The 14,703-nt window shown below is 38.6% G+C and overlaps 1 protein-coding gene across 2 annotated transcripts; it reads left to right on the top strand.

Moving 5' to 3' along the window:
• The first annotated feature begins 258 nt into the window (after positions 1-258).
• On the top strand, positions 259-14,694 carry LOC122876273 (leucine-rich repeat-containing protein 43-like). Of its 2 annotated transcripts, XM_044196364.1 has the most exons (13): positions 259-393; positions 6,345-6,398; positions 6,550-6,762; positions 7,426-7,536; positions 7,796-7,935; positions 9,310-9,548; positions 9,704-9,867; positions 11,371-11,542; positions 12,024-12,163; positions 12,245-12,334; positions 12,919-13,146; positions 13,377-13,452; positions 13,680-14,694. In XM_044196364.1, the coding sequence occupies exons 1-13, from the start codon at positions 325-327 to the stop codon at positions 13,838-13,840; spliced, it is 1,857 nt and encodes a 618-aa protein (XP_044052299.1). In that variant the 5' UTR covers positions 259-324; the 3' UTR covers positions 13,841-14,694. The 2 variants fall into 2 exon arrangements, with proteins under 2 accessions (XP_044052299.1, XP_044052300.1); XM_044196365.1 differs by lacking the exon at positions 259-393 and having other exon boundaries at positions 6,181-6,398.
• Positions 14,695-14,703: the final 9 nt, after the last annotated feature.

Below are 14,703 nucleotides of genomic sequence, written 5' to 3'. Positions count from 1 at the left end.
TTTAAAATAAAATAAAATAAACATTCGTAGTAGCCTATGCAGTGAAATCAAAACTTTGCTTCGCTTAACCGCTGGTCAAGAAGCTGCAGCAGACATCTGACATACACATAACCGTGCATATCCCGCTCAAAGGTGGGTAGGCTGCAGTTTCGACTGGCTGTCCCTCCGCTCATCATCTGCTCCATATCTTGAGTGTACTGGCTGGTTTTCTTCAGCTGATGCGACAGCTCCGGGGTCAGCCTGGACATCTCCAGCATGTAGCAGCGGAGGGAGGAGAGGTGGTGAGCGGTGAGGGGCTGCTGCTCCTGTCCGACCAACTCCGTGATGTTCAAGGAGATGCAGGAGTTGTTGGGAAGCAGTCCGGGTGCAGCCTGCAGGAGACGGATTTGGCGGGTAGGTTTCAATCAATGAGTAATCCCCAGGGATGAAGAGATGTAAACTAAGTACATTTACTTAAGTACTGTTGTTAAGTGCAATTTTGACATAGGCTACTTGTACTTTAATTGAGTATTTCCATATTATGTTCCTAATAGACCTACTTCCACATCTCTACACTTCAGAGGGAAATATTGTAGGCTACTTTTTACTCCACTACAGTCATCGGTCAGCTGTAGTTACTGGTTAGGCTAGGCTACTTTGCAGATTCAGATTTTACAACATGTCATCAGTTTATAAAATATGATGCATTGTTACAGATTAATCTCTTGTCAATGCATCAACAATAATGACACAGACAGGAGCCATTCTGCATAATGAGTAAGCTACTTTACTTATGAAACTTTAAGTACATTTAGTCGCTAACAGCCTATTTCTGTACTTACATTTTAAATGCGGTGCCATATATTTTGTATTTGGAAAAAAAAACAGATTACAAATCCAATATCCTTTTGGTTGTACCAAAACTGAATTACTGTAAACTGTAATTACCCCCAAAAAGTAGTGGAGGCTACTTAATCGAAAATCAAAGCGATAAAAGTTTAGATAGGAGCACTGGAAAGGTTTCAGTAAAGACAGTAGAGAGTTCGCAACTTTCCACCCCTGCATGTGAATATCCATACGAGCTGTTTTGATTAGTAAATAAATTTAATTAAGCACCAAAAAGCTTACGAGGTGGTCCAAAGCGGTCCGTAGCTCCTCCTGCATCAGCTTGATGGTTGTGTTTAAGGCCCCATTTTTTGTTCCCTGTCCGAGAGGTACGCAGGCTGCTTGTGCAATAAGCAGGCACAGGAAGATGAGAACTGCAACACAGACATAAAAGAGCACACAGTGGAGATAAGTGTAACATGAATACACACACAGACAGATAGGCCTGATCTGCAGTCACCAAGTGTTGCGCAACTTTGCCTGCAGAAGTTGGAAGACCGCCTGGTTTAAAAATAGACTCTGAACCGCACGAGACGCTTACCTGCACGGCAATCCATGACTCCAGGAGGCTTTTATCAGCAGGCTCTCTGATGTGACACTTTCTCTGATCCATCTTTCGAGGATCACTTTTATTAGGGCTCCTTAGATAAAGATCAACATCTTAGGCCTAATATTTTCCCCTGCGTTTTTAGTATACAGAAAAAGTCATAAAAGTTCAGGGTGCTGTCTTACTTTCTGGGGGTTCCCTCTTAGGAATCTCTGCCTTTTAAAAACCTACACATCCCGTAACATGCCTACAGTCAAGCAAAAAACTCAAATATGTGTAACAGCACTGGTTATTAAAGTGGTGTGATGATTTTATCTTGTGTGATTATGTAAATAAGAAAACACATGCTTGTATTGCTATCTTTGTGAGCACCAATTTTGGTTTTAAACCAATAGTGAGGACATTTCAGCTTTGTGAGGACATTTGGGCCCTCACTACTTCAAAGAACTGAAAGTTAAGACTTGGTTTTAAGGTTAAGGTTAGAATTTGGTTTAGGTTAGGCATTAAGTTGTGATGGTTATGGTTAGGGGCCAGGGAATGCATTATGTCAATGAGTGTCCGCACAAGTATAGAAAGACAAACATGCATCTTATAGGATTCCTGTCTAATGATGGGTTACACCAAAAAGTTGCAGTGATGGACACATGATATAGAAGAAGAACCCTTAAATTGTCTTGCAGTGAAACCAAAGATGAAATAATTTATAATAATAATTTAAAAAAAGATGGAAGTGGAAGTGGTTTGAATTAAATATTTTATTATTGCCAATTTATATTTTAAAAGGTCATATAGTACAGTATCAGAATACAGAATGAAGCAGCACAAGGCTGACAGACAATGTGGAAGATCATTCAATATAAATAAAATAAATACTGGCAACTATAAATAAATATAGATATAAATAAATAGCATACCAACAAATAAATACATACATAAATAGATAATTGAATAAATAAATGAGTTGTCCAAAGTGTTTTCAGTCACAGGAGATTTTTTTTCCTAATACACTCTCCACCCATTGCCTGGCAGAGTAAATGATTCGCAGACCAATTACTTTCATTTTATAATCGTCTAAAGTTGTTTCATATTTTCTGTGGCACTGTTTCGTGTTGAAGGTTTTATTAACTGCTCCTCTGAACTGAATTAGAAACATGGTAACGTTGTTGATGATGTCATTCTTGTGCTCCTGAGTGTGATTGTTGATGATTTGCGGCAGGTGATTGCACAGGTAGTCGGTGATTGCACAGACGGAGGCATGGATTTCTTCCGTGGTGTTTCCCACAGGCAAAGTTATTCCCTCAAGGGGCTCTAAACTCTTTGAAGTGTATTTCATCGGTGGATCTTCATTAAATATATGCTTCACCTAAAAAGAAAGTGTAAGTCATTATGACAAAGTCAATGATTGAGCGCAGAGCTTAGACACTGTCAGCTGTCATAACTTTTAATAAAGGTCCCTCCATCTACAGTGAGGAGGCAAGTTGACTTTGTATTACCTTTATGTTGTGTAACACTAATTGGCTTTTACCACTGAATACATCTCAAATGAAATGGAATTTCAAAAATATGTTGTAAAAGTTGTGAAAGCAGGACCTTGTTGTTTGGTGTCACTTTCAACGCACTGTATACTTAATAAACTTAAAGTATGACGTGTTTACTTACGTAATCTTTTTCTGCCGTCAGTAGATCACACATGGATATCTCTACATACTGAAATATGTTCTCTCGCAGCTTCCCAAATTCAGTTGATCCGGAGGCCATAAAGAAGATGTGCATCATCACAATGCAGGAAAGCAGGAGCTCTGCAGGAAGTTATACACAAAAAATATGATGCTGTCATCTGCATAAAAAGTCAACCAGAAGCTTGCTCAAGTCTAACTAGAATCAACATCACAGAGTCAAAACTCAAGATTATACTGAGAGAGAATAATAGACTCAAAGTCCAGCAACACATGTAGTAGGCCTATAAAGAACAACTTTATTGTCAGACCATTGCGTTTCGGCTTGTGGCCTCCATCATGGTCATTCAAATGACCTTTGTCACTGTACTGACGATTAAGTTTTCCCTTCTCCATGCACCTTGGAAGTAGCTGTTACAGAAAAATCCCCACTCTGCTTCTATAATAATACATTTTAAGGGAATGTTGCTTAAAAGCTCATTTCAGATTTTAGGCTTCCCTTCAGACTTTTCAGTCCCTCACTAATCAGGCAGACACCATAAGGAAATAAACTGCTGGTAAAGTAGTAAAATGTTAATGTTTCAGTTATTCCTTTAACACTTATTTGCAATACTCCAGAAATCACAACATAATTTTGACAGTGAGTTTGACAAGTTTTTAATTTTCTTACTCTTTGCAGAAAAAAAAAAATCCTAAATTATTTAACTTTCATTTAAAAACAGCTTACCTTTACTATGAGACATGGTGTGACTTTTGTCTTTTTGTCGTTGTGTTAATGCCCCTAAACTGGCACACACTGAGCTTATATAGCGCAACATGGGATTTTTTTGTTTCATGCCATTCGGTGGATGACGCTGACGTTATCATATCTTGTAGTAATTGTTTCTAGTTTGAATTGTAGGTCACTGGTTTATGTAGGCAGTTCAAACTGAAACACAGTAATCTAAGATATCTGATGTTTATCGGTTGAATGAAAGAAACGACACTTTGCTATCTGAAAAGTTTTAACTGTCATTTGCCACATAATTTTAAACCACCTGATAGATTGCAGAGGTATTCCAGAAATTTTTGTTATGATGCCATCAAACCATAACAGAGTATAATGTTTAACTGGCATAGTTTATCTCACATACCTTTCTGAATCACATTGCTTTCCTCATTCCTCTTTCAAATATTTCAAAAGAATCCCTCAGCACATGAAGGTGCTGAATAACTTTTAAAATATAAGCAAAGTATGAGGAAGATACAGTCTGCCTGCTTAGCTTGTCAACTGATGAGAGTGAAAGGGAAATTAAGTGGATCTGTAGAGACTTAAAGTGACAGTTCACCCCAAAATACATATTTTACTCTTACCTGTGGTGCTATTTATCCATCTAGATTGTTTTGGTGTTGCCGAGGTTTGGAGACATCGGCCGTAGAGATTTCTGCCTTCTCTCGAATATAATGCTACTCTATGGCCCTCGGCTTGTGGTGCTCAAAGAGCCAGAAATCATGAACCTGTTACTCAGTATAATCCACAGACCTTGTTGTGAGCAGTATCATGTAGGAACTATTTGTGGATTACCTTGAGTAACAGCTACAACCTACAGAGTGCCAAAATTATATAAAAACAAGAGCGAGAGAGACTTTGATTATACACCAGCTGTGGCTGACTGGCCCGCTGCGGCTGGGTATTACATCTGTCAGCCTCTCTCTCCCAGCCAATTTCTTTTGGTCCAGTTCCTTCCATCTTTACCTGGGCCCACCCCTTTTCCATCTCTGTTAAGTGGTGTCATTTGGATAAATAGTGGAGTGGAGCAGGATGGACAAATAGAAAAAGATAAAACGTAAAGGTGGTGCTAAAAGGCTGAGAGAGAAGAAGTTGAAGTCCCTTGAGGCTGATGCAACCAAATGTTTTAAAATAACAAATTATTAATTTGGCGCCATTACCAGTCAATCATCTCAGCCTAGTGAGCCCGGAGGCACTGGCAGCAGAGAGAACAAAACCGATTAAGTATTAAACAGCTGTATTGTCCATTTGGAATTAATATTATACTAGTGGTATATAGTATACTGTTATATGAAATTATATGAATATACTAACATTATATTATTCAGATATTAATACTATACTGCTAACATTATACCATTACTTTTTACTAAAGTTATTTTTATAAATATTGTTCAGTAATCTTGTTTAAGTCTGGCTTGGGTTGTGTCGGTGGGGGTGTTTTTGTCTCGTTTCAGTCTGAGTCCAGGGCTATTTTCCATTCCCAGTCCAGCCCTGCAACTCTGTTTTTGGATTAAAACACCAGTTTTCCTATTTCCTTGCTTTCCATGTGCAATGAGTCCTATTTCAATGGACCTGAGTCATAGTGATGTGACTGATGTGTTGATTGATTCCCCAGTGGAAACTTCCTACTTTGTCATCACTCAGCCCTGATAATTTCATAAGAAAAAATAACACACTACTCACAATGTAGAACTGTTATTCTACACCCTTTTATTTAAAGCTTTATTTGGAGTCAAAATCCTTGAACAAGGAGACATATTTCATTTCTGTGGCTTTAAGAACATGTTTCTTTAGCCATGCTAATGGCATGTGTTGAGGCATGGCAATGTTGGTTTGTTGGTCGATCCATGCTAACATGTGAGTCGTGGGGGTGTGGGCTGTTGAATCATAGTAGTTTTGAGCCAGATTTGAACCTCTGGGAGTTGCAGTGATGTTTCGATCCCAGCAAAGTTCTCTAGAAGATTTGTTTGAAGAAAAATGTCTACAATGGTCAATAAATTGTCACACTACAACATAGGAAGAGAGGTGAGCATGAAAAATATCAAATGATGTAACTCAGCAGGGAGCAGTCACTCTCCACAGCAGGAGGATTTGCGTTGGAAGAGTGGGGTCCTGTGTGTTATAGCATTAGAAGGTGCCAGTGAGTGCCACTTACATGGGTGCAGTTAGATAAATAGCCCATTTTTCATAGAAGAAATGTACCTTGCCATAGCAGGAAAAAGTTTCAGCTGCTTCACCTACACAGACACTGAAGTCCTGACTTGATGCAGTGTTCCTGGAGTGAGCCTTAGCTGTTGCCAGGCAACCAGCAACCATTTGTAAACAATAAACACTGGGGGCCTTTTCCCTGAAAGACTGACCAAAGACTAAACTATCCACACATAACATACTACAGCTACTGTGTTTCCTCTTGTATCTTACAAATGTCATACAGTAACTACTGCTGACAGGCATGAGCTCAAACACACTTTCTGCTGTGTTGCAGAAGCACATTCACCGCCTGTGTCTGAATGACTTTCCTTGTGGATATGGCAGCTGGGTGAGTGTTTTTTTAGTTGTAAATTGGTTGCAGTGTTTTCTAGATTATCTTCAAGAATCATCATGTCTATTTAGCGGTTAAAAGCACTCACATCACTGCACACAGTAGCTTGCATTTTGTATAAGATATTAAACAGTCATTATGTTCTCAGAGAAAGACCAAAGACAGTACAGAGGGAGCAGAGGCAGAGGAGACAGATGCCCTCCTGGATCTACTGAGCTGCCCTCACTCTCCATGGCGGCATGATGAATCATGGAGCCCTCAAGCTCTGGCCCTGAGACAACTGGCTGTGCTCACACCTGAACATCTGCACACTGACTTCATTTACAAATACTTTACTACACTTCGAATTGTGGACAAGGACGTGAGTGTACTGATTTTTTTCTCCTACACCTAAATGTTGTACTTTAAATACCTGTTTTGTACAGTGTATAGTTCTTAAAAAAGAAAAGCATATTATCAGAATCAGCTCTATTGGCCAAGTTCAAGGTTCAAGGTACATTTCTATAACACAAGGCTGCACAATGAAATTAAAGTTGTAGCCCCCTTCATGCTACACACACAGAACATATAATAAACAAATATTTAGAATTAGAATAGAATAAAAAATTAAAATAAAAACAATATACACAGTTATGTGTACACATACAAGGAATTTATCTCCAGTTTTCGAAGCTCTCAATGTACTTATTATTACTTTAATATACAATCCCTGACATTCTTATAGCATCCCCGAATGCATGATTTGATATAATGGCCCCAAAATATTAAGGCAAGTTAAAGTTTTCTCTCAGAAGAGCTCAGCAATTGGACCCAAAATGAATATTTGGGTACAAAAAATAAACAGAAGATCCCAAAAGTAAGTCACATTTTCAATTTGTCTGGGGGTCCTCTGGTGGCTGAGGGGCTCAGAGCAACCACTTAGGTCTTGTGACAACTCTGTACCTGACTTTGTTCAAAAGCACGCTTGATGCTTTTACACGATTGTAAAAAGTTGTACTTGATGTTCTGTCTGTGTTGTGTTTAGGTATCTGTAATCGACGACGGCCTGTTAAAGTTCTCAAAGCTGGAGGAACTGGTGCTGAGTGCCAACAATATCTCAGAAATCCCTGCAGTAACCCTTCCCAGCACCTTGAAGGTGAGTCACAGTCCTGCACCAACTTGATCTGCAGCTTATCAGATTAAACGAGTCACCGGTTTCCTCTACAAAAGTTTGTCATTAAAGGGTGATTTACAAAATGGTACAAAACTTTTGCCTTTCCTGCTTTTCCATCACATCAAAGATAAAACACCTGCTGTGACATCACTGGTTGGGGTATGTCCAGCAGTGCAAGTGCAGTGACTGTTGTGATTTAGTGATGATTAACTGTTAGATTGTAAATATGTTTCTTTCAAAGATTTTGGAGTTACATGCCAACCGGTTGTCTGCTCTGAACAGTCTCACCAGCCGTCCGCCTCCTCGACTACAGTACCTCGGCCTCGGCTCAAACAGTCTGGGTTCCCAAGAAGACGTCTCTCACCTTACAGGAAGCCACTGGTTAGTGGTCAGTGCGCGCGCACACACACAGGAAGTCAGCTGGTTGCAAAAGAGGACAACCCAAACCAAGTCTGACAAAAACTCAAGTAGAATTGTGTAGTTGTTGTTGTCTGTAAGGTAAGACAATGGCATCACATCGTGTCATGGTTTTTCTACCTGTGACAGATTTCACACATGTAGTGATTTGATGGCAGTACGTCTGCTTAGGTAACGCCTACTGAGGCAACACTGGATGTTTTCCTGCCGAAGTAGTCAGTTAGTATGACACAGTGATGACTGCAGTTGACGCTGCTAGGTAGAAAATCTTTTGATCCCACCTAAAAGAACCACATCTATTGAATGTTGTTTCAGTGGGAGCAAGGAGTTCACGCTTTTACAAAATTACACCCACAGCCCCATTTTGTCAGCTGATATCAAAGTTAAGTATTATACTAAAGCTTTATATTAAAGCTGAGAGGCAAATTTGTGATTTCTGATATTGGGCTATATAAATATAAGTTGACTGAATTGACTTGACCTTTAGACCTTAGCCTTTATTATTTTAGAGAACAAACTGACTTGTGTTTCCTGATGCATTTCAGGAGGCAAATACTCTGAAACACTCTAATATGGTTATCATTTTAATAAGCCATAGGGGAAATTAATTTCTTAAGCTTTCCTTCTCTGTCATCAATTAAACAGAATTGTAAATATCTACAAACACTCCACCGGTTTTACACATGAAGTTCTGTATATTCGTCACAAGGACACATCCTGTGACAACAGTTATATAATAGACAACAGACCCTTAGATAACAGCTTTTAGATAATCATGTCCAGAAACTCTGGGACATACAACTGTTTTTAAATGAATACAAAAAAAAAGAAAAAGAAAAAAAGATATGACCAGTTGAATGAATTAAACATGGGAAAACATCCAAATTAATAGAATCAGTAATTCTATACATTTGTCAACAGATGTCTGGCCTGAACACACACTGTGTGTGTTGCAGGGTGACTTTTCAGCTTGCAGTTGCAATTTATTTGTAAAAAGTGTCCCGAACAGAGACTTTCAATTTTTAACAGAAAGCCTGCATTACCAACTGGAGTTGTGGCATTTGAAAGAAGTAGGTATATATAGGCAAATATACGAGTTGGATTATGAGTCATCCAACATTATGGAAGTGTTATACTAAAACGCTGGAGTGGTCTTCTGAAATAATTCCTTTCCTGCTGCACATAATAGTTAATAATTCAAAAGCAGCTTTATATGTTTCATTGTTGCTATTCTATCTGTGCTACAAGGTTTAGTTATGAATAAAAAGGCAAACTGAATCCATCTTGCAATACAACACACTGCTGTTCTGTAAAAACACTGACTGTCTCTGACCTCAGGCCTCAGCTGGTGTGTCTGGACCTGAGTGACTGTGGGTTTCAGGACCAGCAGGCCCTGCTAAACGCCTTGAGCACGCTCCCCTGCCTCAGGACGCTGCTGCTGGAGGGAAACCCCTTCACTCTTGCGTCCTGCTACCCGGGCTTCACTGTGGACAGTCTCCCACAGCTTACTTGCCTGGACGCCTCATGGATCTCCCCTGAGGAAAGACATTGTTTCAGGGGCTTGGCCAAGATGACAGGTGAGACTGTGGACTCTGCTGTCAATTAGTATGTCTGAGTCTTCTGAATGTGGGCTCTTGTTTCTTTTTAATTTCCTAAGTTGGCAGCTCTTTCATCAGTCATTTCATCCATGTCAAGAGCGGGGTCACAGTTTATAATAACTTATTCTTTACAGATCTGAAAGTGGACCGGGCATCAGCCACAGTGAGCGTGGGCAGGTTGAGGGGAATCCCAGACCCGTTGATGAGTGTGGATGAAAACACTCCAGACTTCCCTGTTGTCACCTACGGCTATTTTATCACATACCAGTTCCTTAGTCATCAAACAACTGTTAACCTGGTGACGTATCATTCCTTCACTTCTCTTTACGTCTCTATGCACCTCTGTAAGTTTAACACTGTCCAGAATGTCACATAAAAAATGAATTCAAAGCAAATGTGTTTTTGGCACATGGGATTTTTTTACTTTGTGATATTTTATGACAGTTTTATAAATTACAATAATAATTCACACACGTTTGTGTGTGTTTGTTTGTTTCACACGTAAGAACTTAAAAGAAATGTTCACATTTTTTCAAGTCTGTCTTAAAACAATACTCACATGCCCACGTTTACGTTTAAAGAGTCATTCATTACTGAAATTGTTCCTCTTGTCTGTACTGGCTGCAAAGACATCCCTTCCTAAAGCAATTCCAATGGAAGGGATGGGGGACAGTCTACAGTCCTCATGCTTTGTAAAAATGCATTCTCAAGTTCAGCTGAAGCTAATATGTGGTTTCAGCAGTCTGAGTTAGACAAAACAAGTGGGTATCTTCCAAAGTTAGAGTCCTTTTAGTATGAAATTCCCTCTGTTATATAAACCCTCTGCCACACCTCAGCAAGGAAACAGTTGGCAAGGAAACAAAAAGGGGGAATTTTGTACTAAAAGGAAGGTAACTTTGGAAAATACCCACTTGATTTGACTAGCTCAGTCTTTAGAACTCCACTTAAGAAGTAATTTTTACACAAAGTGAGGACTGAGAATATTGTCCCCATCACTTTCAATGGAGGCATGTTAGCAAAGGATTTATTTGCAGCCAAAATGGAAATGAGGAACAATAACAGCAACTAATAACTCTCTCAATGTTCATATGGACATGTGAGTAATGTTCTGAGATAGACTTGAAAACATTTGAACCTATCCATTAATCTCAGGTCAAAGAGACAGTTCACAGGTAAGTGACAAAAGACAAAAGATGTGCACACATTGCACATTTAATTAAAACATTTTGATCTCACAGAACTGAAAAAGACAGACTGAATCAATCAGCGTATGGGACAAAGTATGTCTGTATGAAACAATCGAAGAATAGAAAAAATGTACTAAAACATATTAAATCTATTACATCACAAAAACTCAATACATTAGTCACATAAATCAAACAGAAAAGGAAACAATTATATAACCATATAAATATATTATAGTACGACTTGGAAAAAATATTAAACAGGTTAAAATTAGAAGGTAATAAAAACAAATTTGTCTAAAAATGGTTTGAATGGCAAAAACAAGTACACACTAGCAACTGGCCAAAATTAGAATTAATACCTAAGCTGTGCTTTCTTACATGGGAAATTTCACAACAAGCCATTTTGTTGTTTTATATTAGATTTAACTTTATTGTCATTGCACACAGTATGTGCCTTGTTTTGTAAGGTTATCTTAAAATGAACATTAAACACTGTGGGATGTGAAAAATGGAGTTTAGAAGTGGAATTAATATGTCCAGATAAAAGTAAAACTGCACAGAAATTAACACATTTTCACTATCTTTTAAATCTTTTTTTGTGCTGCTGTTCACAGAACTTCGACAGTGAGTCTAAATTTGATGCAGCAGGTACAGCGCATCTGAAAGAAAACGCCTCCAGTGATGCTGTCCTACAATCAAACAAGAATTGTGAAAAAGAAACATCCAAACCAGACACAAGAGACCTGATAGTGTATACTGAGGAAACCTGCCATGATAGTGCACATGGTAGTAACTGCACAAGTTTTTAGGCATACAGGAAAATTGATTACTACGCAAACACTGATAGCGCTGAAGCAGTTGTTTATACAGAAAGATAAAAAAAAAAACAGGTTATTGCATCACATTGAGTGCAGTGGTATAAAGGAGTTTGGAAATAATATCAGTATGATGTTTGGATTAACTTGATTTAGTAATGTAATAACTGGGATGAACTTCTTATCAGTTTCTGTAGAATTTACAAAATTTTCTTCAGAGAAACATACAGTCAGAACAGCCAGTGGAGTGTACACGCCCTGAAACTGGATGACTAGGCAGGTCATTTTTAATAAGCATTATCATGTGTCAAACACTTTTTTAACTTACCACTCAACAGTATGGTAAGTTCGTTTATATTATTTCAACTAAGTGTCTCTGACTCACAGATGCTGGCTTGTTTCTGTGTTTTTGTGTGCCAGACTTTCACTTGTGTATTTTTCTGATTTTGCAGTGTCAAGACACAACACATCAAAGCTGACATGGTCAGAGTGCATGGACTTCAGCGACACACAAACGTACATTGTTAGTGATCTGGGAGGCTTAAAGAGATTCCTCAATCAAGGCCTTTATCTGAGGATAGAGGAGGAAAAGGTACAGAAAATAAGGTTTCAGGTGGTAAACGTTTAGATACAAAATGTGTTAAGACTCATATTCTGGCATTTGACATTTTAGGTCCTGTCATGGCCTGCAGCTTCCGAAGATGCCCCAGTGGCCAAACCCAGTCAAACTGTAAAAGAGAAGAAAGGCGGAAAAGGGAAAGAAGTGAGCTTATCATTTACTTTCCACGGAAACACAAACTGTAGACAGCCCTTGCATCCCCCCCAACTCACTCATTCAAACCACCTCGGCTGTTCTTCATCTCATTATGCTGTGACCACACATCAGAGTGTATTATAGTTCAGTATAGTTCATAAATTTTATATTAGAAATTATTAGTGGGAGAGAGGGGGTCAGATTTTCTTTTGGTTGAAGGTAGTGTAGTATGACGTTTTGGAGAGAGCAGGTCAGGGTCTTTTACTTTCCCTTATCCTAAATGTATATTCTATTTCAGCCTTCCTTTGCAATATAGTTAACAGTTACATAAATTGATACATCAAAAAGACAATTTTCACTTGCGCCATGGTTTGTAAAGGTGCTCATTTATTTGTAATGTGCTATTTAGCCCTTGATTTTAGTGTCACATGACGTGAGAGTCAGCGAGGATCGTTAGAAACATAAACAGTCAACAGGTGAATCCACCAGAGCTTGTCACATCGGCTCTGTGTAGGTGTTAAAAGTCTGTTTTGGCATATTAAATTAGACTGCATCTAAACATAATAATTTCATGTCTTTGGTATCTTCCTCAGTCTCCAATCAAATCTGGTTCCACCAAAGACAAGTCTAAAGACAAAAAGAAGAAATCTGTACCAGAGCTGATCCAGGATGCCCCCATCAGAAGAATCCTTGGGTCTGTCCACGTCCCCCTGCAAAGCCTGTTCAAAAGAGGTCAAAAGGTCGATGTCCTCTGTGATCTTGGTGCTCTGCACACAGAGTCTGGGGTGGAAGCTACGCAAACACTTGAAAAGGCTAAACAGGTATTGACACAGCCAGCGCTTTGCTGAGATATATGATCATTATCTGGTCCATTTCACTGGAATTACTAGGAAACAGCTTGGGTTGAAGTTCAAATTAAGAAACATTGAGACAGAATTTATCATGTCCAAAAGAGTAATATTGACTATAAAAGGAACAGAAACTAGCAACATGTGGGACAGTTGTCAAATTGACATATTTCATGTGGGATATGTTTTTCACTCATCTTTAGGATCCGGAAAAGAAAATCAAAGAGGACAAGAAGAAGGAGGAGCGGAGAGGACAGAAGAATACAGCAGTTTCAAAAGGTTTACTAATCATCTGGATAACAGCATTAGATAACTTTTCCAACTGTAAAACTGAGTATAGAGATTATTAATTTTAAAATGGTTTTGACATAAATAAATACTGTAAAATATAATGTTTTTGAACTATTCGGCATCCAATGTAAAGGATTTTTATTTATCAAAGTCAGTAAACTTCTCTTTTCAGTCTGCTTAAAATCCTGAATCCTGTTTAATGTTGTTGTCTGTAGGCAAAGGAAAGGGAAGGAAGGAATGTGAGATGGATGTCCACACAGACAACTCTGTGTCCGTCCAACTGGAACCAGTGACTGTGGAGTTGAGTGTGGAGCTGGAGAAATGGCAGTCTGCATCTGAAGCTCACAAACTTCTGCTCCCACACCAAAACTCCTAAAGCAAACAGCCTGTTTTGTCTTAAAGCAAGATTAGCAGCTAAACCATTTTTTTTTTTTTTTTTTTAATCTGGCTTATTTTATTTATTTTTTGACCTACTGTAAATTATGGAACCTCATCCCTCCAAACTAGTCCTGGTTTTCAGGCTTAGCTTCACCTCAGGCTTAACCAGTATTAACCAGTATTACAATCTACCCACCAGACAAAATAAAATAAGGAAATACTCTTTTTCTTAAGTTACGCTTAAGGCTACTTAAGCACTTCAATTAAAATAAAGAACATTTTTTAGCCCAAAACCTGAACATAAAAGAGCATGTCACATAAATATAAATAAAACCGACAAAAAGCAAAGTTTGGCAACAAGCAGTCTGAAGGACTGTTTCCACCACATGGAGGCTATTATGTCACCTGTACAAACCAAGCAGCATAATCCAACTGATAGATGACTTCAGTTTCTCGCTAAAAAATCTACAGTCCTATCTGAAACCTCCAAATTGTGTAATGTCATGTTGCATGCTACATATGTAAGTTAATGTTCTGCACATATGATACAGAGACAAATTTACTCAGGGGGCTTAACCAAACTCAAGATGAGGCAATTATAAGAAGAGCACTGCAACAACCTGAACAAACATGGAGGTCTACTTGTGAATGTGTACAAATAGTCTAAAATATGCTGTCAAACTTTCCTTTATGGCTTCATCTATGACTTCATTATTCACCTATTATTAGCTCTTTACCACTAGTCTTCTCCATTGTGAATTAATGTGGTCTGTGCTTAATATCTTGGAAATGCTGAATTACTTAATAAGAAAAAGTGAAGAAATGCCCCAGGGGACTGTTTTCTCTCTGTCAGCTGGTTTG

The sequence above is a fragment of the Siniperca chuatsi genome, linkage group LG5 (genome assembly GCF_020085105.1).
Source record: "Siniperca chuatsi isolate FFG_IHB_CAS linkage group LG5, ASM2008510v1, whole genome shotgun sequence".
NCBI lineage: Eukaryota > Metazoa > Chordata > Actinopteri > Centrarchiformes > Sinipercidae > Siniperca > Siniperca chuatsi.
This window is presented reverse-complemented; position numbering and strand designations above follow the sequence as displayed.